The sequence below is a fragment of the Lontra canadensis genome, unplaced genomic scaffold (genome assembly GCF_010015895.1).
Source record: "Lontra canadensis isolate GAN:19392208 unplaced genomic scaffold, GSC_riverotter_1.0 scaffold103, whole genome shotgun sequence".
NCBI lineage: Eukaryota > Metazoa > Chordata > Mammalia > Carnivora > Mustelidae > Lontra > Lontra canadensis.
In genome coordinates, this window is record NW_022631097.1 from 4,662,058 (window position 1) to 4,685,771 (window position 23,714).

The 23,714-nt window shown below is 39.4% G+C and overlaps 1 protein-coding gene and 1 pseudogene across 1 annotated transcript in view; one reads left to right on the forward strand and one right to left on the reverse strand.

Moving 5' to 3' along the window:
• Positions 1-23,714, reverse strand: part of MIPEP (mitochondrial intermediate peptidase) — a 167,165-nt gene that overhangs the window by 127,869 nt on the left and 15,582 nt on the right. The window contains exons 5-10 of the mRNA XM_032838178.1: positions 22,808-22,871; positions 18,070-18,252; positions 17,381-17,537; positions 12,454-12,502; positions 10,833-10,893; positions 7,372-7,424 (exon numbers count right to left, since the gene is read on the reverse strand). Of these exons, the coding sequence (XP_032694069.1) occupies positions 7,372-7,424; positions 10,833-10,893; positions 12,454-12,502; positions 17,381-17,537; positions 18,070-18,252; positions 22,808-22,871 (567 nt within the window). The remainder of the gene's footprint in view (positions 1-7,371; positions 7,425-10,832; positions 10,894-12,453; positions 12,503-17,380; positions 17,538-18,069; positions 18,253-22,807; positions 22,872-23,714) is intronic.
• Positions 7,625-8,085, forward strand: LOC116855444 (annotated as a pseudogene).

A 23,714-nucleotide genomic window follows, 5' to 3' on the forward strand; every position in this document is an offset into this window, starting at 1 on the left:
TCTGAGGCACCCTGAGGTGCAGCAATCACGGGGCAGCAGGCTGACCCTGCAGGCCCCTGCCCTTCATGCTCGCAGCTGACACCTGCAAAACAGTGTGAGATCACACCAAGGATGGCCCTCAAGGACCCATGCCAGAGGCCATCCAAGCAAGGGCCGGCAGCCACAGCACCAGCGCCACCCGTTGGCCTGTGAATACCAGCTCATGGCATCTCCAGCCACAATTATTTTATCGGCATAGACACTACACGTAAGAAATCCCTCCTCTATCCTCTCCAGACCCCCAGAACGATAGAAAAGTGCTACAGGCGGCACAGAAAACCTTACGGCCCATCAGAACCACAGCCCAATAGAAAGAGAGTAAAACTCAAGTGTACTTGGAGGATTTTGTTCCCTGCCATCCCTTTCATCACCACAAACTCTTATAGTTTTACAAGAGACTTTTACTACTGTGTATTGTAAAGATGCTTCACTGATTTGAATCCAGAAATAAGACAGGTCTGGAACCCTTTTATACTTCTTCCTCAGAAAGAAATAGGAAGAAAATGACTGTTATTCACCAGGGCTGCTAAATGAAACTCAACAGATGGTCTGTGATTCGTTCCATTTAGAAATATGCTTACCTATGCGTTGACCAATTCTTGGTTTTCCAAGAACTACAACACATTATAATTAGCATGTTAAAATGGTAAAAAAAAAAAAAAAATTAGGTCTTTCTGATCAGGAGCCACAGAATCTAGCAACATCTCAAAACCCCATCAGGAACACTATCACTGAAACAAGCAGAGAAATGTTAGTCAGAGATTTTCAACTGAAGAATTCTTTGTTGTAATCTGAAGTCTTTAAAAAAAAAAAAAAAGTCAATGTGTCACTGTACTTACGAAGCACAATCCATGAGTCAGACTTATATTTCAACCTCTGATGCACCTGGGATTAAACTTGGACACTATTTCTAAACACATCTTGGCATTGAACTTACTGAAAACATAAAAACACAAGTATAGTTAGTGAATCCAGGCTGAAACTGCAGGTAACCAGAGGCTTCAGTCTTTGCCTGTGCTACTCAGGAGGTTAAATGAAAGTGGGCATGAGAGAACATTTGCACCAAATGGCAAAGGCGGCGGGAACCAGCCTGCTGGCCAGAGGGCATGCGCAGGCTAGGGAGACTGCGTGCTGAACAGGACAGAGTAGGGAAAATGCTGTCGGGGCAACCATTTCTAACTTTACCAGGAGAAAATGAAATAGAATGTTTTTGGCATCAGGAGTGACTGACTAAGCATGACTTTAATGTGAGAATTGGATGGTATTTTTAAATGTTTAGTCTTTAAAGCCACAGGGAGAGCCACTGTTTCGTCTGGCTAAACCAAGGTAAGGTGTAAAGGAAGTGAATGATACTAAAACCCGTTTACCTTTCAGGTAATTAGATTGCGCTGACAATAAAGAAGATCTTTTACTCTCTCTGTTTTATAAAGAATCAGAAAAAGTTGCCAGTTTGGTTGTTTCTACCTTGCCTTCTGAGGCTAACGGCAAGAAATCTTCTCTGGCCAAACTTCCTAGCAATCAGAGAACCGTGTTCCTTAATGGTGCAGATTAGCCACCTAGTTCACTGGCAGCTGCAGTTAGGATGAGTCAAAACTGAAGTTCACAAATATAGTACGATTCTATCATCACCCTAGAAACATGGGCTGGTGACCCAATATACCTGATGTAAGGGAGAAAGGATGACCCACGTGACAGAACCCCACCACAGAGACTGGTACCAAATCTTAGGACAGCAGCAAGAACTCTACTTGTAACGGGGCTCTCATTCAGCTTCCTAAGTATATCAACGTGTAAAGTTAGTCATACCTGAAGTGCAACAGTAAGACAAAACAACCAAAAATAACAGGGGGTGGGGCATAGCATCCAGATTGGGGGAAGCAGCAAAATGACACCCCAAGAAAGCAATCACATCTATCCAGAAGTTTGGGGAAATCTGTAGAACCAGTAACCTGCTGTCTGCAACCAGACAGGTACATGAAGAAGGTGGGGTGAGGGTATGAGGTGTGCAGGTGCGCAGACCTGCTCTGGAGTTAGAGACTTGGGAGACAGAAAAACCAAATGAGATGTGCAGCCCATGCTGGTTCCAACAAGCTGCCTGGGAGAAAAATGGACCTGATACCATCAAGGACATGTAAATAGGGACTGAGTACTAGAGGATGCCAATGGATTGCTGTGAAACTTCTTGGGTCATGCTGGGGTTGCGATGATGTAAGAAAATATCCACATTCCTTAGAGATCCATAACAGAATGTCCCAGTGAAAGGCCATGAGGTCTAGGGTTTACTTTAGTAAAAAGAAGGAAGAAAAAGGAGAAGGAAAAGAGAAAACAGATATAAATAAAGCAAATCCAGCACAGTTTTGATAGTTACTAAGTCTGGAAGATGAATATATGGGGGTTACCGATGTAATTCCTTATATTTTGCTTATTTTGAAAGTTTTCATAATAAAAGTTCTTGTTTTAAACACTGAAAGCACCCAGCTCACTGCACATCCACTAGCCAATAAATTACACAATTTCACACATCAGGTAAGTCTTTATTATCTTGAAACACCCCCATGTCATCTGTCCTTGAAAATCCAGGGTTTACTGAAGAGTTTAAAACATAGAACAGTCCTTTCTCATTATGTGAATGTTCTTGAACTTTTGAGAATATACCTTAGCAAGGAATAAACATACTGAATTCCCATTCCCAATAATGTCCTTATATAAAATAGCACCAAAATTAATGAAGTATGATTCACTGATACTCACTATTGGCAGAAAAGAGATAAAGTCATCGAGCATTAAAAATCAAAATCAGTGAGGCACCTGGGTGCCTCAGTGGGTTAAGCCTCTGCCTTTGGCTCAGGTCATGATCTCAGGGTCCTAGGATCAAGACTCGCATGGGGCTCTCTGCTTAGCAGCTCTCTGCCTGCCTCTCTGCCTATTTGTGATCTCTCTCTCTCTCTCTGTCAAATAAATAATAAAAATAAAATCTTTTTTAAAAAATCAAAATCAAACACCGCCAGGACACATTAAACAACTTTAAAAATGATTACCTCTAAGGGGACAGGGGTGACATCAAAATTTCTCGATGAGTCCTTTTTAATGTTGTTTTGACTTTTCGAGCCACACAAATGGACTGGTTATTCAAAAATCACATTTAATTTTAAATAAAATAACTGCATATATACTTGTCATAATTTAAAGAATTACTTTTCCTCTCCCATGAGGACTCCAACACTAAAACTTGAAAGAAAAAAAAAATGAAGATTTTTCTGTGCTCTTTAAGATGTCTGTAGGTCATCTTAAAGGCCACTATATCCCAGGATCAACCTTTGATGGTTTTAAAACACATTAATCTCTTATCTTACTTCTAATAGGTTCTTTCCTTTCTTTAGGCAAACATAGAAGAAACTTAAAATGAATCTGAACATAAAAGCAGAAAAAGAATCCCTGGGGTGAACTTGAAGAAAAACTCAAATCAAGGAAAGCCCCTTCTATTTTTTGTTTCGTGTCAAACCACACATTTAAGTCTTTACTTGAAAGCAGAGGAATTTAACAAGGATTTAGCAGTCTTCAGTTTGTTCCCTTCTTCTAACCTCAAACTCAAATTATTATATTTTTGCTTTCTTTTCTCATCCATCACCTGTGCTTCTTGGCCAACTCTTGTCAATCAAGATTATTGAAACCTCAAACCAAAACTCAATCATTTGCCTTTTAAGCTACTTAAAACAGATGTTTAAAAGTCCCAATTCGTACAATCCCATCTGAAGCATTTCAGTATCCCTTTTCTTGGTTCTTTTACTGAGTTAATAGCCAAACAAATGACCTAGTATTGGAACCTGAAGCAAATTGACTAAAGCCCCTGGTGGATACCAGGCAGATTATGTTGTGTTCCTGGAATAGCTGGTGATTTCTTAACTCTAAGAACCAAAGAGCCTGGTAGGAGCCTCTGTCAACAAATGAGCATTCTGAGGGCCTCCTGAGGTTCACACTGCTTTCAATAAATCTGAGAGATGAAAAGGGCCATTCACAAAAATATGATATTCTTCTTTGCAAAAAAAAAAAAAAATGTAAAACTGGACTGCTTTTCATAAGGACTTCCAATTACTGGTTTAGACAGTCTTGAACAATAGCTATCAACTAATACGTATTTACCGAGGTCCAGAGTGTACATGCCACATTTTACTGCAAACAGAAGAAATAAGACACACGTTATTCTCAAGAGCTTTAAGCTATGGTTGACAAGACACGTTTAAGGTAGGACACCAAAAGAACATAGTTAGAAGATCCAGGGTGCCACTTTGTAGGCTGTAAGCATGGGGTTGGCAGGATCTATAGCGGCTGTGGCAGACCTGGACATTTCGTGGACTCCCGGCGAAACTTCACAGGTAAGATAGCAAAGAAAGGCAAGTGCAATGCTAGCAGCCGCCAGACACGGGCTCCGCATGAGGCAGAAAGGGATCCGACTTGGGACAGACAGTTTAGTCTGGCTGAGGAAAACTGCAAAGGAAGAGGCATGGTAGGAAAGACCAGAAGGGCAGACCAGACCCCACGATTAACAGGGGGTGCATGTACACATTGGTAAAGACAAGTGGGCTGTGACCAGATCCTAGAAGCCACAAATGACGGCTCCAATTCTATTTTGAAGGCAGTAACTATTCCATGACCTTTAAGAGGAGAGTGACCAAAAGAGAGCTGTCCTGCCAGGCAGAGACAGCTTCCTCCCCCGGGACACAGTGATGCTCTGGGAAGCACAGGCGAGGTGGACCTCACTGTCTTCGTGTTCTTGTTCCACCATTAAAAGCTCCTCTGACGAGCATTCAACAACTAATTCGATATGTTCGTTACACTTTAGATGAGTGTTTTCTTAGAGAAGGCTTCAGGGACAAGTGATCACTCCTTCAAAAGATTTTCGAGAACACTTAAAAAGCATCTCTTAGAGTAGTTCATCCTCTAGAACAGTGTTGAGAAAAGACCAATTCCATATAATAGTATTACTTAAGTACTAATAATACCAACATTAACTCATTTAGTCCTGACCTATGAAGCAGGGACTATTACAACTCCCATTTTAATAGACACCTTTGCTGAGGTTTGAGAGGACAAGTAACTTTCCAAAGGTCATGTGCAGCTCATTAGTGGTGCAGCAGGGACGCATCGGGGCCCCCGCCAGATGTCAGGGAACGTGTTCCAGACCACACAGCCATGACACCTCAGGTGTTTCCACTCTCTCCAACGGCCCATGTGGGTAGTGATACCCTGTTCCTGTGGCTAACAGGAGACAGAACTCCCAACCTACCTGGGGGCACAGGTACTAAGTACTGATTCCAGAGTATGTCAGCAACACTGACTTTGCAATACTGTACTTTTGGCAGAAATGAAGATGAGAACATCACTATCCTTATTCAGTGTCTTTTTAAGTTTACGATCAGACTTCTCAGGGATCTCATACTCCTAATTAATGCTTATACTTTACAATTGAGCATAGCTCTACAAGTCCTCAGATACTATGTCATTTCCACAGAGCCACCATTTGGGCATCCTACACTTAAAGAATAAAGCTAAATGATAAAAATATCACTTAAATATAAGGCCAAGGTATTCACTAAAATCATCGGGGGGGGAGATGACATGAAACAGGAATACCACATTAAAAAAATCACAGTAGCAAAAGTCAGAGAGAAACAAATACATTTATTTTACACTACTTTCCAATGTCAAAAGTTTTTTAAAACTTTTTTGATATGGAAGGCATTGATAAAAAAAAAAAAAATAGTGTTCCTTTATGCTATACCTTGGTTGGCCAAGCAACCAAGCCAAATCTGTCTTGGAAAAAATTTGAAAAGAGAAATTATATATTTTATGCAAAGACAGGGAGCAAAGCCCGAAGTTCTACAGCCATTAAAACACATTTGTGAAATAATTATATTAAGCTCTAATATATTCTAAAAACTCACTGTTTATCATAATCAAGTGATTACAGATTTTGAGTAACAGAGAAGGTGGCTCACGCCGAATTTGTACTATACATATAAAAACAGCTGACAAAGTATCATGAGACAATATGCTTTGTGAGTAAAATTAGTCTAAGAAACATAGATCTCACAGAGAAGCCAAAGAGAAGAAAATGAATGAATATTAAGTGGGTAAGTTTTTCAACACACTGATCTCAGGGCACGTCCTCCCAGTGATGCAGAAAAGAACACCAAAAGTTACTGTTTTCTGCTTTTATAACAAATATTTTTTTAAAAATCATTAAAATAAATAAAAGTTTAATTTTAGTAAGGTATTTGCTACCCTTCACTATGCTGATGCCTGAATATTGCATAGTAGCAGTAAGACTTGAAAGTTAAATACCAATCAAATAACCATATTATTATCATGATATGTGCCAACAGCTTTAATGAGGAAAAGGCACAAAGCTTTTATTTTCTTCCATTACCTAAATCAATCTTAACTCTCTGGATTAAAGCTGAGGAGCTCAAAAAGGAAGTGTAAGAGAAAAATGTTAAAAATCTGTTGAAACAAGAAAAAAAATCTGTTGAAGGGTAAGATTCAGAGATTTCTTTTTTAATCCTTTTATGTATGTAAAATTACTTGGGGCATCAATATTTCTACATGTGTTCACTTTGAACAGGTGTTCGTATTTCTTGGGTTTACATGCAAATATAAAAATGACAGAAATAGGGCACATTTAGGGGAAAAAGCATGCCTATTAGTTAGCCATTATAGAATAAACACAAGAGAATATGGAAGCTAAAAGAGTACTCACATCAAGCTAATGGTCCTAAATCTTTACTTCACATAATCCTTCCAGATGTGACAAGGTGTCCACAATATGTTCAAATAAAAATGAGGAAGCAAGAAAATCACACAGCCCCATGGCAAGGACTACTTTATTCCTTCAATGATTCAACATGTATTTGCTGAGCACCCACCCTGGACCAGAAACAAGGGACAACCAGGGCTCTAGCAAAGTCCCAGCCCCCAAAACCCTCAGTCTAGTAAGGAAACCTGGAAGCTACACAGAGGAGAAGCCAGATTCCAGACCCCCCAGGGAGATACTGAAAAGTTTTAAATGGCATGGGTCATAGAAGAAAAGGTTCTGGGGGAGGGGAAGAGCATGATCCTATGACTGAGGTACAGGTTTAATCCAGATCAAAAACGTGGGCAAATGTGGACAAAGCCAGCACCAGGCCTGGACTTGAGAACATATAGGCTTATAATGTGGGCAACTGAGTGAGGACAGTAGTTGCATAATTAATGTGCAAGGTGTTCAGTAAATATTAGTTTTTCTCCTCCTTCTCATAGATGAGGATTTATCAAAAAAAAAAAAAAAAAACTTACCTTTCTGCACGAATCACACCACTATAGTAGGGGGGATCCCAAGGCATTAATTCCTACAATGGAAAAACTCGTTGCGATGAAAGTTATTGACTACTTCACAATTTTTATCAAAAATTAAGCCAGCTCATAAATGTAAACCTATTATAATATCAGAAGAATTTTATAAAAACCCTGAAACTTCATGAAATACCCAACTCTTTATTTTGACTCTCCTGTAATCAATGGGTACCAAGGTACAAATAAATTTGGGGAATTTGGGAAAAAGGTAAATAATGTAAAATATAAACATAAAAGTCAACGTTAATAGATTAAATCAGGAGCAATGCAGGTGAGCAGCAGCAGGGAGATGTAGGCCAGGAATTATTTGGAAAAATATCAGATTATGGAGTTGCTGAATTATCTCACCAGCGCCCTGTTCTTTTTCCGCCCAGAAAAACCAAGACAGTATTTAATATCTATATTGGAATGACTGAGAATTGCCAAAATAACAGTTTTCCTCTCTTTATGGATCACTCTAACATTTTATCTATGTTTGAGATGATGGACACTTCAAATAAAGGCACCATATCATTTGTGTAGTACAAGGAGGGCCTAAAAACCCCTGGTCTGTTGAATGAAGATGAAGTTTTACAAGATGATGGACATGTAATAACTTTGGAAAAATCCAGATCTGAAGTGAATAAGAGCACTGAGAAAATATGGTCAGCATTTTAATAACATCAGAAGTCCAAGATGGTAAATGATTCTATAAAGTTAAAAAAAATAGAGTGAAACAGCCACACTGAAATTTTTCCCAAAATGCAACCCATGTATCAATCCATAATACATACTGCAGGTAAGATTAGGGTCCTAACGGTAATATTAGAGCTCTTTCTAACTCTAAGCAGGAAGCTTAGGGTGTATCCCAGAATGAAAGCAACAATTTCAAGTGTAACGAAGGGAGAATTATCTCTAATCTTGGCAAAGAAAATATGTCATAAAGAAGCACTGTCACAACAGCTGGTTTTGACAACTGGTACAGAATACTGAAGGGAAGAAAAGCTTGAATCTGTGCATGATCTTTCTTCCCACAAACTGTCCAGGTGACAGGAGTGACTAACAGCCCAGGCTGTGAAGTCAGAATGCCTGGGTTCAAGTGTGCAATCCACACTATTGTACAGCGTGGACAAGTTCCTTCTGCTCACAATGCTTTCTCGTTTTCTATCTACATGACCTGATCCCTCCCCTCTGTACCCTGAGCCCAGCTCCTGCTGCTCCTGCCCTCCCTGGCTCCACCATGGCCACATTGGTCTCCTCACAGTGGCTTGACCGCACCAGTCAGCTGCTGTCTCTGCGGAGAAGGCTGTGCCCTGCATCACTGCTGCGGGGCACTGCATCGTCTCTTCTAGTCTCTGCTCAAGGGTCTCTTCACGTAACAAGTCTTCCCTGACCGATCCCTAGAGAACAGCAACGGCCATTCCCTTCTTTCTGCATTATTTTCCCCTGTTACCCTTATCACCATACAACATGGCACATATTTCTTTCTTTGATGTATTTACTATCCATCTGCCTCCCCTAGAATGTAAGCTTTTTGAGGACAGGAACCTTGCTCGCATTTTTCCTATTACATCCTGGCAGCCTGAACACTGTCGGGCACACAGTAGTGCCTCACTAAGGGCACTTCTTGATGCACTTCGACTATTAACAGAAGACCTGGCACTGGGTAAGAGCTCCAGGAATGCTGCCTTCTATCCTTTGACTTATCCTTTAAATTTTCAGCTCAGACATTATCTCCTTGAATAACAAGGTGTTCGTTCTCATGTTCCACAATCATGCCGTTACCAAGGAATGCAGCCAACATAAGACATGTACAGGCTGCCTTTCCTTCTCCCAGCATCCCTGAAACTCTAGCCCCCAAGTGGTCAGCTCCTGGGACACATTTCCTCCAACAGATGACCACTTACTATCTGCTACATACCAGAGAGTGCAGGCTCTCGGGAAACTAAACCCAGGAAGACCGGATCCCTGTACCAAGGAGCTGACAATGGTCTAGGCAGTAGAGAGACAAGTGACTCCACATCCAGAGTACAGTAGTCACGTGCCTGACATTGCACTGTGTGAAACAGAGCCCATGAGAAGGGTATTTAAATCACAGCAGAAGGTCAGGAAATGTTGGGAGGAGGCAAAGCTGGAGCTGAGTTTGGAAGACCGGGCACACTGCAACCAGATGAGGGAGGGGGAAAGGCATTCCTGTGTACGGTGTTTGTGAATGACAGCAAGCTACCTACCATAGTTGCTGGCACATAAATACTGTGAATAGAAAATGGAAAAACAGAAGAAAGGAGATTGTCAGAATTGAAAAACAAAAGAAAGGAAAGCAAGGGCAAGCAAAGCAGTAAGTAAGTGAAAAAAGCACAAGAGCATCACACAGCTATTATTAGTAGGGAACTAGGGACACTAACTTGGCTTAAAGGGGCAGCAGAAGATAAGGCTAGAGAAGCAGGTAGAAGCAAAATTAGGAAAGGCTTGGTGGGAAAGCTAAGAAATAGGAAGGTAAATCTGAGAATTACAGCAAGCCATTGAAAAATCTTAAACAGAGTGACAAGATCAGATCTGCTTTTTGGCAAAATCCCTCTGATGGCAAGTCATTCATTTATTCGTTCGTTTGTTCATTCATTCATATTTCGAGTAAGTGCTGAGTACCTACCCTATGTCTAACAGTGAACTAGGCGTGTTGCTAAGCAGTCCAAACCAGAGCCAGAACAGAAGGCTAGAAAACCAGTTTGGCAACTACAACTATAATCTGGGTGAGAAGTAACAATGACCTCAACCAGGGCTGTGGCAATGGGCATGGAGAGGCAAGAAGTGGAGGTAGAATCTATAGGATTTAATAATTTAAGGTGGGGGGGATAATAAATAATCTGAGGGGCTTGCTGAAACAAGGATTATGGGGCTAGAGATATAGCAGGTCTCATGGAGGGCTCGTGTGTTAAGATGGGGTATACTTTGAGGTCAACATGGATTAAACTGAGCTCCATAAATTAGCAAATAAGAAAGTAAACTGCAATGTTAACAGTAATAGTTAAATTGCCACCTGCTAGTTCAATCCTCCACTGAGCCTGCTTCAAACAGAGAAGCCCACTTACAGTATAATGGAAACAGACTTTGCATGAGTATATATCAATATATGTTGTTAATATACATTTATAAGTGTATATATACGTATGAGCATGAGTGAGTATTATGTCAAGTAACCAACAAAAAAATACTGCATTTCCTGGAAATCTCAAACTCAGACATATGGATCAAGTATTTCAATACTTTGTTCACCAAACCCAAGGATCAGAACCAAGACCAGGGATCAGAAACAAGATTATACACACCTTTAGCACATCACAAGAAACTTCTAGAGTCAAAAGATAAGAACTTCAGCTGACAGACCATTTATATTACATCAAAAATGTTCCAAAATCATCACTTACAGAATTTTGCGGATTTAGTTTCATTTTCATCCCTCGTATCATCTCAAAGTCTTTTACAGTTCTGTAAAACAGGTTCATCATTCATTGTTAGGACAAAATTTTAATATTTACATTATTAAAGAACTAGTTTTCTGGGGGTATGGGGTAACTAGATGATGGGCATTAAGGAGGGCACTTGATATAATGAGCACTGGGTGTTATATGCAACCGATGAATCACTAAACTCACCTCTGAAATTCCTAGTACACTGTATGTTAATTAATTGAATTTAAATAATTTTTTTTAAAAACTAGCTTTCTTATGTAAATTTCTAGTATTCAGATAAAACTGGAAGTAACTTGTAGTGCAAATGTAACCAGTTTTATAACCAAATGTAACCAAATTTTATCTGTGTTAGAAGGAACAGCAATATATCATCAGTAAATTACCACAATTTCTACCTTAGAAAATATCCTAGTAGATAGACATAGGATTTGAAAGTATTAAAGCTTGGAAAAATTAGCAATGTTACAGATACATGTAAAGGTTAGCAAACTTTAAGCCACTGCTCTTTTCTATACATTAAAAAGGTAAGAGACAAACAAATTACCTTTTATTCAAAAATATGAACAGAGATTATATTTAAGGTTACTATTAATACTTTCTCCCTTACAGAAAAACTCTAGTTGAGTTGTGCTTAATATCTACAGAGTATGAAGTTTCTGTTAGAATTAACTCATATATATAACTGTAAAAACCTGAAGATATGTTTGCTCAAAATATAATCCATAGTTACATACAAGGGAAGAAAGAATACTACCACTTAACAAATAAAGCAGAGAAAATTCTCAACTAACTGCTTACTTAACACTGCCTTCATTAACTCAAAGCCACAATGGTTCCCTAGATTAAAAGAAAAGTTTAGAATTTATAATTATAATCCAAATTAGAGAGGACTGGGTTCTAAGGCATGAGTTTATAGTAACAGAAAATGGAGATCTGAGCTAAAAATTAGCATGTTGGTATAGCCAAGAAGGCAAAGGAAATGTTCAATAGCATTATGAGACAACCATGACATGCCCCTTCCTGGAATCCTAGGTGTCTGAAGACTGCTGGAGTGTGGCCTCTCAGCAAAGGACAAGTGACTCTATCAAAGACGGAAAGGCAGGAAGACCACAAAGCGCCTCACTACAGGGAACTACGAAAGTGGAGGCATATTGTTCTAAAGATCCACCACAGATCAATTCACCACATCCAGCAGCTACTAATATTTAGGCCAAAAGAAGAGAAACACTATTTATGAACTTGTTATAAAATTGGTGGTACAAGCTGAAAACGTATAGCTTCAAAAAGGCTTGGAAAAAATTTTCTAATTACACATCAATGATGGGTTCCTAAGACAACGAACTAGTTCATCAGAGGGGACAGCCTATGTTTTCAAGATTGTCACCTTAGGAAGACAGCTATGCGCTTTCTAAGTATTCCTCACAGTTAATCCAATCTCCTGCTAACTAGTCCACAGATCTGACCCGATATTCCCATACTTACATTCTTAATAGGTCACCTCCTAATCTTTTATAAATCGAGTCTTTTTAAAAAGAACTACATGATACACACTCTAAAGAGTAGAATAAAAACTAACCTTTCAGAAAGTTTGTCTGATAGTTTCTCAAGGAACTCCATGACAGTCTCTAGAAAGGAAATGAAAAAGAAAATGTCTTTAATTACATAAAATAAAATGAACATACCTGTTAAAATTAGAATGTAATGGTCATAATTTATGCACTACAATGCCATTAAAGTGATCATTCTCAAAGGGTGTCAGGGTTGATAATATATTTCTAGATGATGATGATCAATTTATCAGAAAACATATTAAACAAACATAGTAATAATCCAAAACCTTCAATTATCCCCCAAAATGAGGAGTGAATAGGGAGCTAAAAAGAAGGATCAAAATTTCAATGTGTTTCTATCTACCCATATTTGTAAGAAGAAAAAAAGTATTTAGACCATTCCAATTTTTCCCAAGTTTTTTAAAAAGATAGCTAGACTCTGATTTGTTCATAAAAATCCATACAATTTAGAAGCATGATTCACCCTCTCTCTCTCATTCTCTCTCTCTCATTCTCTCTCTCTCTCATTCTCTCTCTCTCAAATATATAAATAAAATCTAAAAAAAAAAAAATTTTTTTTTTAAAAAGGGTGCCTGGGTGGCTCAGTCGGTTGGGCGACTACCTTCAGCTCAGGTCACAATTCTAGAGTCCCAGGATCGAGTCCCGCATTGGGCTCCCTGCTCAGTGGGGAGTCTGCTTCTCCCTCTGACCCTCTCCTCTCTCATACTCTCTCTCTCTCTCATTCTCTCTCTCAAATAAATAAATGAAATGTGTGTGTGTGTGTGTGTGTGTGCATGATTCACTGAAAATTCAATTTTAAAAAATCAATGTTTTTCTGGACTATTTTTGTTTTTTATATATAGCCAAGAATCATCTTTTCAGGATCAATACCAAAAGAAAATATGCCAAAATTAGAATGTTAGAAATTTAACCTCTGCTAGGATTTTTTTAAGTACCTAAATACTTCAGCCATAGTTGTCATATATTTATTACAAACTCACAAAGGGCAACATAGTACAGCTATCATTATTTCCCATGATAGGGAATTTTTCATATGAATTTTTTAATTTATCACTTTTTGCCACTGATTTATGTATAGAGAGCTTTCACATGTATTTTAGAGTTTGCCACAAACACTGTTTTTATATTTTCCAGATGATCTTGTATATGGTTTTAAGTTTCCTGCCATCTCCAATGTAAGTTATCTTCTTTCTGAGTAAAATAAAAGCCTGAGAAAAGAATGGAGGTTAACCTAAACCAAGAAGCCATGGGGTTTCCATGAACACCCACCTTAACCCTTATTTACATCCTGCCTTCCTCCCCCTCTCTGCTGAAAGCTCACCATTCCCTCACCTCTGATTTCCAGTTTCACTTCCCTCATGAAACCCTCAACAAGCACAGGCGCATTGGACAAACTTCCCAAACTCCTAAAATCCTACAATACTTTGTTGCCTACATACACCACTCATTTGGCACTGAGAAGACAATGACCTCTATAATTATTTATCTTTCTGTTTATATAACTGATCTCCCCAACTAAATTTTAAATTCCTCAAGGAATTTAAATTCCTGTGAATTTATTCCTGTGTGACTGTGCACAACAGCCTAACTCTAAACTGTGACCACACTGGCCACCTAGTGAGCAATGGATTCACTGGTGATGATATCTGGCATTAGGGTCTACAGGACCAGGGACCTCCAGCTCACACTGCTCACCTCAGTGGTCAATCTTCGACCTTCTTCAGACTGCACTTGCCCTTAGCATTTGAGTCAACTGATCACTCTCTCCTTAAGACATTTCGGGGTATCTTCCAGGACCACCCACTCTGCTTATTTTTCTCTTCTCTCACTCATGCTCCTTCTTGGTGGCCATTACTGGTTTTCCCTCATATCTCTAACCTCTTAAAATTGGAGGACCCCAGAGCTCACTTTCTGGACTTCTGTTCTTTAGATGTACTCACTCCGTTGGAGATCTCATACAATCTCAAGAATTTAAATAAAGACTCAAGGGCAACTGGGTGGCCTAACTGATTAAGTGTCTGACTCTTGATTTTGGCTCAGATCATGATCTCAGGGTCATGAGATGGAGTCCCGCATTAGGCTCTGTGCTCAATGGGACATGTTCTCCCTCTCCCCGAGTTTCCCCCACTCATGCGCTCTCTCTCTCTAAAATAAATAAATCTTTGCATACATAAATAAAGACCCAGATTCATATCTCTGGCTCAGCACTTTCTCCTCAATTCCACAGATACATATCTCACTGCCTACTCAACATCACCAGGTGGACACAACTGGCATCTCAATTTAACTTGAACCAAACCAACCCTCCAATCCTCCCCATCTTAGTTAACAGTAACTCACTGTATCTTTTCAGTTGAGCAGGTTAAAAACGTTGGTTCCCCTTCAAAATACTATATATCCAGAATTAGACACACTGCAAAACCCTCCACAGCCACCATTTTGGTCAAGCTGCCATCCTTCTCATCGTGATGGCTGCGAAACAGCTTCTACATGGCCTCTCTTCCACTCCTACCTCTCTGCAGTCTATTTCAGTGTCAGCAGCACAAGACCTGCCAGCAAAATTTAAGTCAGATCTGCTCTGCTCAAAACCTCTCAATGACTTCCCATCTCACTGCAGGAAAAGCCCTACCGAATACACCCCCTCCTTCGTCTGCCTCTACATCTTACCACCTGTCTCTCTCACTCCACTCACCATTTTGCCCTTTTTGCTTTCCTCAAATGTGTCAAGCTACCCTAGGGATCTCCGAGCCTGCTGTGGGTCTATCTGGAATCTTCTTCCCCTAGTGAGCCATACGCTTATTCCTGCTCCTTCAGATCTACACACACATGCCCCCCGTCCTCAGCGAGTCCCTGCCTGTCAACTCAGTTTAAAATCTAACACCACCACCACACGCTCACATCCCTTATCCCCTTCCCCACTCAGTTTTCTCCAAACTTGTATTAACTATTAACCTACTGAGTTCCTTAACTATGTATTTTGTTGTTATCTGCCTTACAGAAAAATAAATTGTACAAGAGCAGGAATTCTCATCTGATTTACACACTGATTTATTTCTAAGTCCTAGACTCATATCTCACATGTAGTAGGCACTCAGAAAGTATTTGTTGAATCAGTGGATGAAAACAGAGAATGAAGATGTCTTTTATATCATCTGTTTGGTCTCAAACAGCTTATTAGGACCACAAATTTAGAGCGTGGGTTTAGGTTTCAACACTGCCACTTTTTAGCACTGTAATTAATACCTTGGGTTTCTATCCTATGAGGTGGATACAAACATCTACCTCACAAAGCTGCACAGAAACTAAGTGAAATAATGGCCCAGAGTAAGTATCTTACTATTATTATACATGACCCTTGAACAACATGGGTTTGAACTGGGCAGTCCACTCATGCAAGGATATCTCAACAAATACAGTACGGTACCATACATGTGTTTTCTCCTGTTTTTCTTAATGAAGTTTTTTCCCTAGCTTACTTTATTATAGGAATCCAGTATATAATACATACAACATAACAAATCGACCATTTGTTATCAGTAAGGCCTCCTGCCAACAGTGAGCTATTAGTAGTTTAGCTTTGGGAGAATCAAGTTACTTGTGAATTTTCGATTGTGCAAGTTTGGGGGCTGTCAGCACCCCTGCATCATTCAAGGATCAACTGTATATCTAATAACTAGAAGAAATTATTGTAACAACCTGGTGACAACAATGACCACAGAAAAACATACAAAATGGCATAAGATCTACTTAGGAGTTAAATGGGATGAAACAAATTGTACACACTTAAGGGGTTCAGAGACGGGCATCTAAGGGAAGTGAAAAGTGAAGAGGCTTTGTGAAAGAGGTAGGTTTTGAGCTGAGCACTGAAAAACTGTATAGGATTTTAACAGACAGACTGGGGGAGGGGAGCTGTGCCCTATGCAGGGAACAACATGAACGAAGAACTGAGTGTGTTGTGCCTATGGTTTCGCGGACAGCCTTGACGGGTCAAGGGAACGGCCATTTACAGAAGAAATGGCCATTTTTTAAGAACACTTTGGAGAAGATAGGAACATACTAGACAGAGAAAGGATATGCATGGGAGGAATAAAGACAGAACAGAATTCACGATCTGGTCTTCCTCCTACAGAGCTCATTTCTACTGTTACATCTATTTGTGAATGGCACGTCCACCCAGATGCACAACCAGAAACCAAGGGTACTCAACATGCTGTCTCCTACCCCCTCTCGACCCATCACTAAGTCTCGTAGATTTGAACTCTAGAAGATATCTTGAATCTGAACAGTTCCACCATCACAACTACCCTACTCCTGACTCAGAGTCTGAACCATGACTGCAATTTAACATGCCTTTGAAAAAACTTACTATATACACTTACATTATTACTATCATAGAACACTTTCTTTTATACATTCTAAATCAAAAAGAATTCAATAGAGCACAAGGAAAGACTCTCACACACCCCAGGATGCTTCTTCCCCACCGAATGCAAACCCTCCCATCTAGCACTCTTCTGTCTTAAAAGTTTCTGTAACTATGTGTTTGTATCGCCCCAGCCTACATTCAACCTTGTCTTCAGCAGATATTTTGATCTTTCCTCCTCTTTCACACTAATTCTAGCCAATTTGGTTAGGTTGACCACAGAAACTAGCTGAGTTAAAATGAAAATACCTGAAATTAGCATCAGTGAAAATTTAAGCATGGACTTAGTCTCAACATGCACAAGAAATAAATTTCCTTGACTGGAGAGAATATATTTCAAATTACTAGCTCTAGTTAAAAGTCAGCGCTACATAAAAATGTAGAAAAACTCAATAAGTGGGTCTCTGAGTATATTAAAAAGAGAACACTGATTTATAGGTATTTAAAATCAGAAGTTCAGTTTCACAAAAACCCTATTTTGTCCTGAAAAGTTGGGTGAACAAGCTTACCTGGATTTTTGGCTATTGTGCCCTGGAGGGCTCTGTGGGAGTATGTGGAGTACCCCACTAACTTTGCCAGAAGGTCTCTGTTGCTGAGCAGTTCCTCCAAACATTTCAACTGACCCACATTGGGATAAAGAAAAATTTTATAAGCAGCTTCTCGAACCTGTATTTAAAATAGAAATGGTAGAAGGTATAATAAGTACCAGGACACAAAGGCCCATGCAATGACTATGTAGGCTAACTCTCGCTTCTCTATTGTACAGGTGATCACTGCTTTAAAAATAAAATAAGGGTTTATACAGGGTGAGTAAAGTTTTTAGAATCATACACTAGTAGGAGATACACATTCTTGACTAGAGTTCTCTGTTATGGGCATGCTGGAAAAAACTATTACCCAATGCGTGTGCCATCAAGCACCTTTTCCAGGTAAAGACTACAAGCATTAAGGTAGTCTCAAATATCAATTGTTATTGATCATACTTTAAAAATGCGGAGTTCTTTATGAAAGATGAATGATTAAACCATTTTCATCATTCAAAGCATTTATGGAATTAATAAGCCCACAGATGAATTTTAGGGCTTAGTAACACTCAAGTATTCTTAAAGGTATGATTATATTGTCACTGAATTTGGGGTTAAAACAGTAGCAACACTCAGATGGGAGCTGAACTATGAAGAGAGCGGAATGCACATACCAAGTCATCTGGGGCTTCCGCATGTAGACCGTCAATTATGACATGATTTCCAGTGACTGCAAAGTTACGATGAATGTGTTCTGGTAAGAGATGCTTCTCAATCTTGTTGGGAAAGTTAGTTCCCATAAGAAATGTATTACTCAAGTCCAAGATTTTCACATTCAGGTCCACTGCTCTTTTACGCTAGATGCAGATGGAGTAAAAGTTATTTAAAGGCACTGAAAGTAAAAGTTCACAACTGATTTAATAGACCATCTGTAAGGATGCTAAAGCAACATATATGGCTAAATTAATTGAAGAAGATACTCAATATGTTAAATAAAATGAACATTGAGTATATTGTTTATGCCGTAAATACATAATAATTTAAGTAGTGTGTTAATTCTCCTTTCGATAGATATTTAATGTCCTAACTGTTTGTATAGTGTTTCTATATCTTAAGATTTATGTAAATTCTAGAGATCTATTTTATACCTCGGTTATATAACTAATCTCTGAAATTAACAACATTGGGAAATACAGGATCCTTCCCTATCCCCCAAGATAACCTCTTAGTTAAGTGAATTGGAGAATAGCACATGGTTGAATCTAGCCAATACGATACTTTTAAGTATTTGTAGATTAAAGAGAGCAAGTTGAAGGGTAAATATGAAAATATACTGGGTCGTAAAAGATGAGACCAAAAGGAAAGCAAAGGAATCTCTGCAGGTCTTCACAAGAGTAAAGTGAACATCCATAGGGGCTGCCCTGTAGCAGTTCTGAGGCTGCACACACTTGCGCAGAGACAGAAGGACAGCAGTGGAGCGGGGAGCAGAGCCAGACGGAGCCCGAGGGGCAGGGACGCACACTTCAGCTCCGCGCCTGGCACCCGTCAGCCTGCCGACTCACTGACAGTGACGTGGCTGGCACACCCACGGGGGTTTTTCTGGCAGTCACACCTTTAGGACATACAATCGCCTGAGAAAATGTGTATTGTCAAAGGGGGCACCACAAATGTTTTGGAGGAAACATAAAGTAGTCCACGTCATCTGTCCGGTCTACTGCAAGACAAGCAAAAAGTTGTAATTGTAGTTATTGTTATTAGAAAACTAGGTGGGTATCTGGACCTGCTCTTATAATGACTTCAGGTGAAATCAGATGCAGAACTTTCTGGGATGGGGGTCACTAGCGGTCAACATTCTAAACTGTACTATGACCCTAAAAAAAGTTAAGCAGCACTAATACTTTTTAAAAGGTATTTAAAATGCCGATGTACACTTGATAAGATGCTGGGGGAAAATCAAGTATATATTAACAACCAAAATTTTACAATATAGGGGCGCCTGGGTAGCTCAGTGGGCTAAGCATCCGACTTTTGATTTCAGCTCAGATCTTGATCTCAGGGTTGTGAGTTCAAGCCCCATACTGGGCCCCATGTTGGGTTCCACGCTGGGTATGGAGCCCATTTAAAAAAAAATTAAAATATCGAGAATTCAAACTTCAGGTCAGGGGAAAAATTAGTTTCCAGGTACTTCAATGTCTTTATAGTCCAGATTTCTCTTTACCTATTTTGTCTCTACGATGGCCATTTATTGCCACCTAATGGTAACCAGTGGAATAACCAAAAAGGTAAAAGACCAGGAAATTACACTGTAATTCCAAAAATATTCCCCAAAGCCTTTTACTCTGGGGTGGGATGGGAGGGGGTGGGAGTGATACAATTATTTCAAAGAATTTATCACCTGTTAAAATCCCCAGAAAATTAAAAACTGGGTTTACTTCCTGCCTTCACCAATTTCCAATAGCATTTCATCATTCTGAGATAAAGATGCAGTACTCTGAATTCAAAGAATTCTATGAAATTATTGTGTTATTTAGCAAATGACACCTAAAAAACATACTTTCATCATTCTGAGGTAAAGATGCAGTACTCTGAACTCAAAGAATTCTATGAAATTGTGTTATTTAGCAAATTGCTAAAAAAATATATACTTCCATTCATTTTAAATTAAGTTATATTCATATGAGACCTTAAAAGTTAAGAAATTATTTATTTCATTTTAATTTAATTAAAAATTAAAAAATAAGAAAAAAGAAAGAATACAGAAAGAATACATAGTTCTTTACAATTTGTACACATTATGTAGGTGGGTCTCCTTCAAGATCCCTTTTCAGAAGTGTAACGTCTCCTTTTATCCTGTCCTAGTGGAGCCCCTTGGAGAACAGACACAGAAGTTACGAGAGAGGAGTTCATTAAGTTTAACTTTACTTGCATCTTTAATGTTTGTGGGTTCCAGGGAGTTACTTGCCAGGAAGGGCAGCTATCCTTGTAAGAACATTTGAGAAGTAAAAGCAGCAGGTTCAATGTTGTTGAAACAGACCTTGACTTGACACATAATACTTTTGAGTAAAGTTTCAAAAATATCTTTCCTGAGGATTGCATAAAATAACAAGACTATTCACTTATCTCTCCTAGCAACTCTACTACTCTCTGCTATCTTCCTTCTGAATATCAAACTTAATTAGTATTAGCTAGCATTATTATGATTTGTCACACAATCTTTCAGTATTTGCCAAGGCCAAATCTGGAAAAAGCATGACCAGCATTCTTGGTGCTTGAGAAGCCCCTAATTTAGGTAAGTAATACAAGAGGAACAGCTTCAACAACAGGTACTTAAAGATAAATGCCATGTGCATGAAAGGAGTCAAATGGGAATTCAGATGAATAAAAAATTCCACCTGGGAGATAAAAGCTTCACAGACACAGTGGTCTCAGCATGAGGCCTTAGCAGGGGTTGGGGGGAGTTGAGGCAGGCAGGCTCTGGTGAGTAGACAGAGGAGGAGCAGGACTGAGCCACACATGAAAGCACAATGTAATGAGTTACAGGGGAGCACAGGAAGGGCTGCAAGAGCATCGCCACAGATGTTCTTTGTTACATATTAGCTGCTATTGACAATGGAAAGTGACTGAGAGGTTCTGGGCAGGACAGTAATGATCAAGTCCATACTTTAAGAAAATCACGCCAATGTTCACAGACAGGTCAGAATGATCAGCAGGAAACCTGGACAGGGACAGCTGAACAGGCTCCGGAGTCCAAGCCTCCTCCACCTACTAGCTCTGTGACTTTGGGTAGATCACATAATTCTAGGTGCCTCAGTTCCTCATCTACGAAACAGGAATGATAGTAATACTCAAACAGCCCCAAAGCTGTTATGAAGATCTGATGAAAAATACATGCTTCAAATAGCAAATACTTAATCACTAGTAACTATAATGAGTATTAGGAAGACAAAGACCTTTCAGACAGCCCAGGTATATGGTGATAAGGTTCAAGGTGAGTTGTTTGAGGGAGGCAGACAGATGCAGGAGTTCTAAAGAAATGATCTGAGGACTCTGTAACTAATTAAGACATGGAAGTATGGGGAATTAAAAAATGTGAACTGACCCCAAATTTGTATTTGAGTGACTCAGAGACTAGTGGATTCACTATACAGAGAAGTACTAACAAAGAACTGGCTTGAGGAGGGGCCAATGTGTCCATTTTTAACAACATAAATGTACCGCAGAGCCTATCAGCCTTGGGGACTGCTGGGCAGCCTGTGTAGGCTCAGGGTTAGGGCAGGAGTCTCGTGCTGAGTCCTTAAAGCCACATAAACACAACAGTGCACCAGTGGCTCCAACATTATTCAAACCGAGCAACAAGCAAAATATTACCTAATGCAGGTGCTATACCTCCCGAGACCCTGACCTCTACTTCCCAATGTACTCTGATAAACTGATCTCTATTAATAGGTAATATTATGTCCTATTTAGTAGGAGAAACATAACTACAAAAAAAAAATAGTCATAACCATAATAGACACCAAGCAAGGAGGGGAGATAACACAGAGCAGACGGATCTGGTGGTGGTGGTGAAGTCACCCTCATTCTCCCAGCCCTGAGTGTACTATAGAAACAAGGGCATTTGGCTTGTTAGGATGCTGTGCTCTAGAAAGAGAAGTGTCCAGGGTCAGACACTCTGGACTCTTAAGGATGGAATCCTGAACCAGTCACTTTGTCCTATATCCTATCTGTGAAAGGAGGGGTCTGAACAATGTCTATGGTCCCTCGTATTCCAGAGCAGACACTGCATCAGCCCTGCCTCCTGCTTCCAGAACAAAACCGTGTGGATCTTTCGAAGACATGCAGAATATGAATAAGTACACTTATGTAAAGGTCTCGGTGATAGTCTCTGTACCTCCACTCCCAGACCTCAATCTTCAAAATTCTCAGCTTTCCTGTTCACTTGCCTCTCCTTCCTGGTCATCCATCAAGGATACACGACATCTAAAACACCCCAACGGTCTCAAGTAATTTCTTAGTTCTGAGTTATCAAGGATGATAGACAAACTTCCAGAGAGCACCATATTCAAATATAATAGAAGAAATCCATAACACAAATAACCTAAAGTTTTTATGATATGCAAATTTAAGCAACGTACAAGGACTGTAGCAATAAATATACCAACTAAGTATTAGTAAAACTAGGGGCGCCTGGGTGGCTCAGTGGGTTAAGCCTCTGCCTTCAGCTCAGGTCATGATCCCAGGGTCCTCGGATTGAGGCCCACATTGGGCTCTCTGCTCAGCAGGGAGCCTGCTTCCCCGTCTCTCTCTCTCTGCCTGCCTCTCTGCCCACTTGTGATCTCTCTATCAAATAAATAAATAAAATCTTAAAAAATTAGTAAAACGAGCAGAGAAAAACAGAGAAGAGTGAGTCACCTTTTCTTTGTCTAGATGGATTCCGCTGATTTCAAAATCAAACATAAACAGTTCAGCCACTCGCCTATAAACAAAATGAACCCAGGTTATAACAGGTAATAATAATTAGCAAAATCACTTTCTTGTTAAATAAATTGGACTTTTTAAATAATACTCCCCAAAAGCCAAACGTATGCATACACACATACATACAAACACACACATATATACACACATACACACAAACACACACACAGATAATATGTTTGAAACTGACTGGGCTTTTAAGCTCTCCTATAGATGATCTGGTATCATATATATCATGTTAACTGTACAATAAGCCTTAAATTGAACCAAAGGAATGACGACTATTCCAATGAGGTGAAATTTGTCTGCTAGTTTTATTCTAGAAGAGACGGACATCTTTTCAACTGTCCACTGTCTTTCCTTCAAAAAATGTTTGCCACATACATTACACAACCCACCAAATAAGTACTTGTGGGACATACACATGCTGCCCAATTGCAAACAGGTAAGCCTGTATACAGATAACTATAACACAGCTTTATCTAGCATGTATATTTAACAGAAGTATACTCTAAGGGGCTTGTGGGTAAAGGCATGTATGTTTCATAAGGCATGGTCTCATAAGGGGACAAATACTTTTTGAACAAATGAATACAAGGTTAAAGATGTAGTAAATTTCCTAACAGAAATACGAATAAAGTATGTGGGGAGTTCAAAGAGAGATCATCAAGCAGGTTCCTTACTTACCAGCTTCCATATACTTTATGCTGAATTTGCTTAAGACTTGTGAAGGAAGGTTCCTCACCATTTCCAGAATTAGTACTAGTTTGCATTGTAGAGAGCAGCATCATTTTTAATTATCATCAAATGCATCTGCAAACTTAGGAGCAAGGTCTAATTT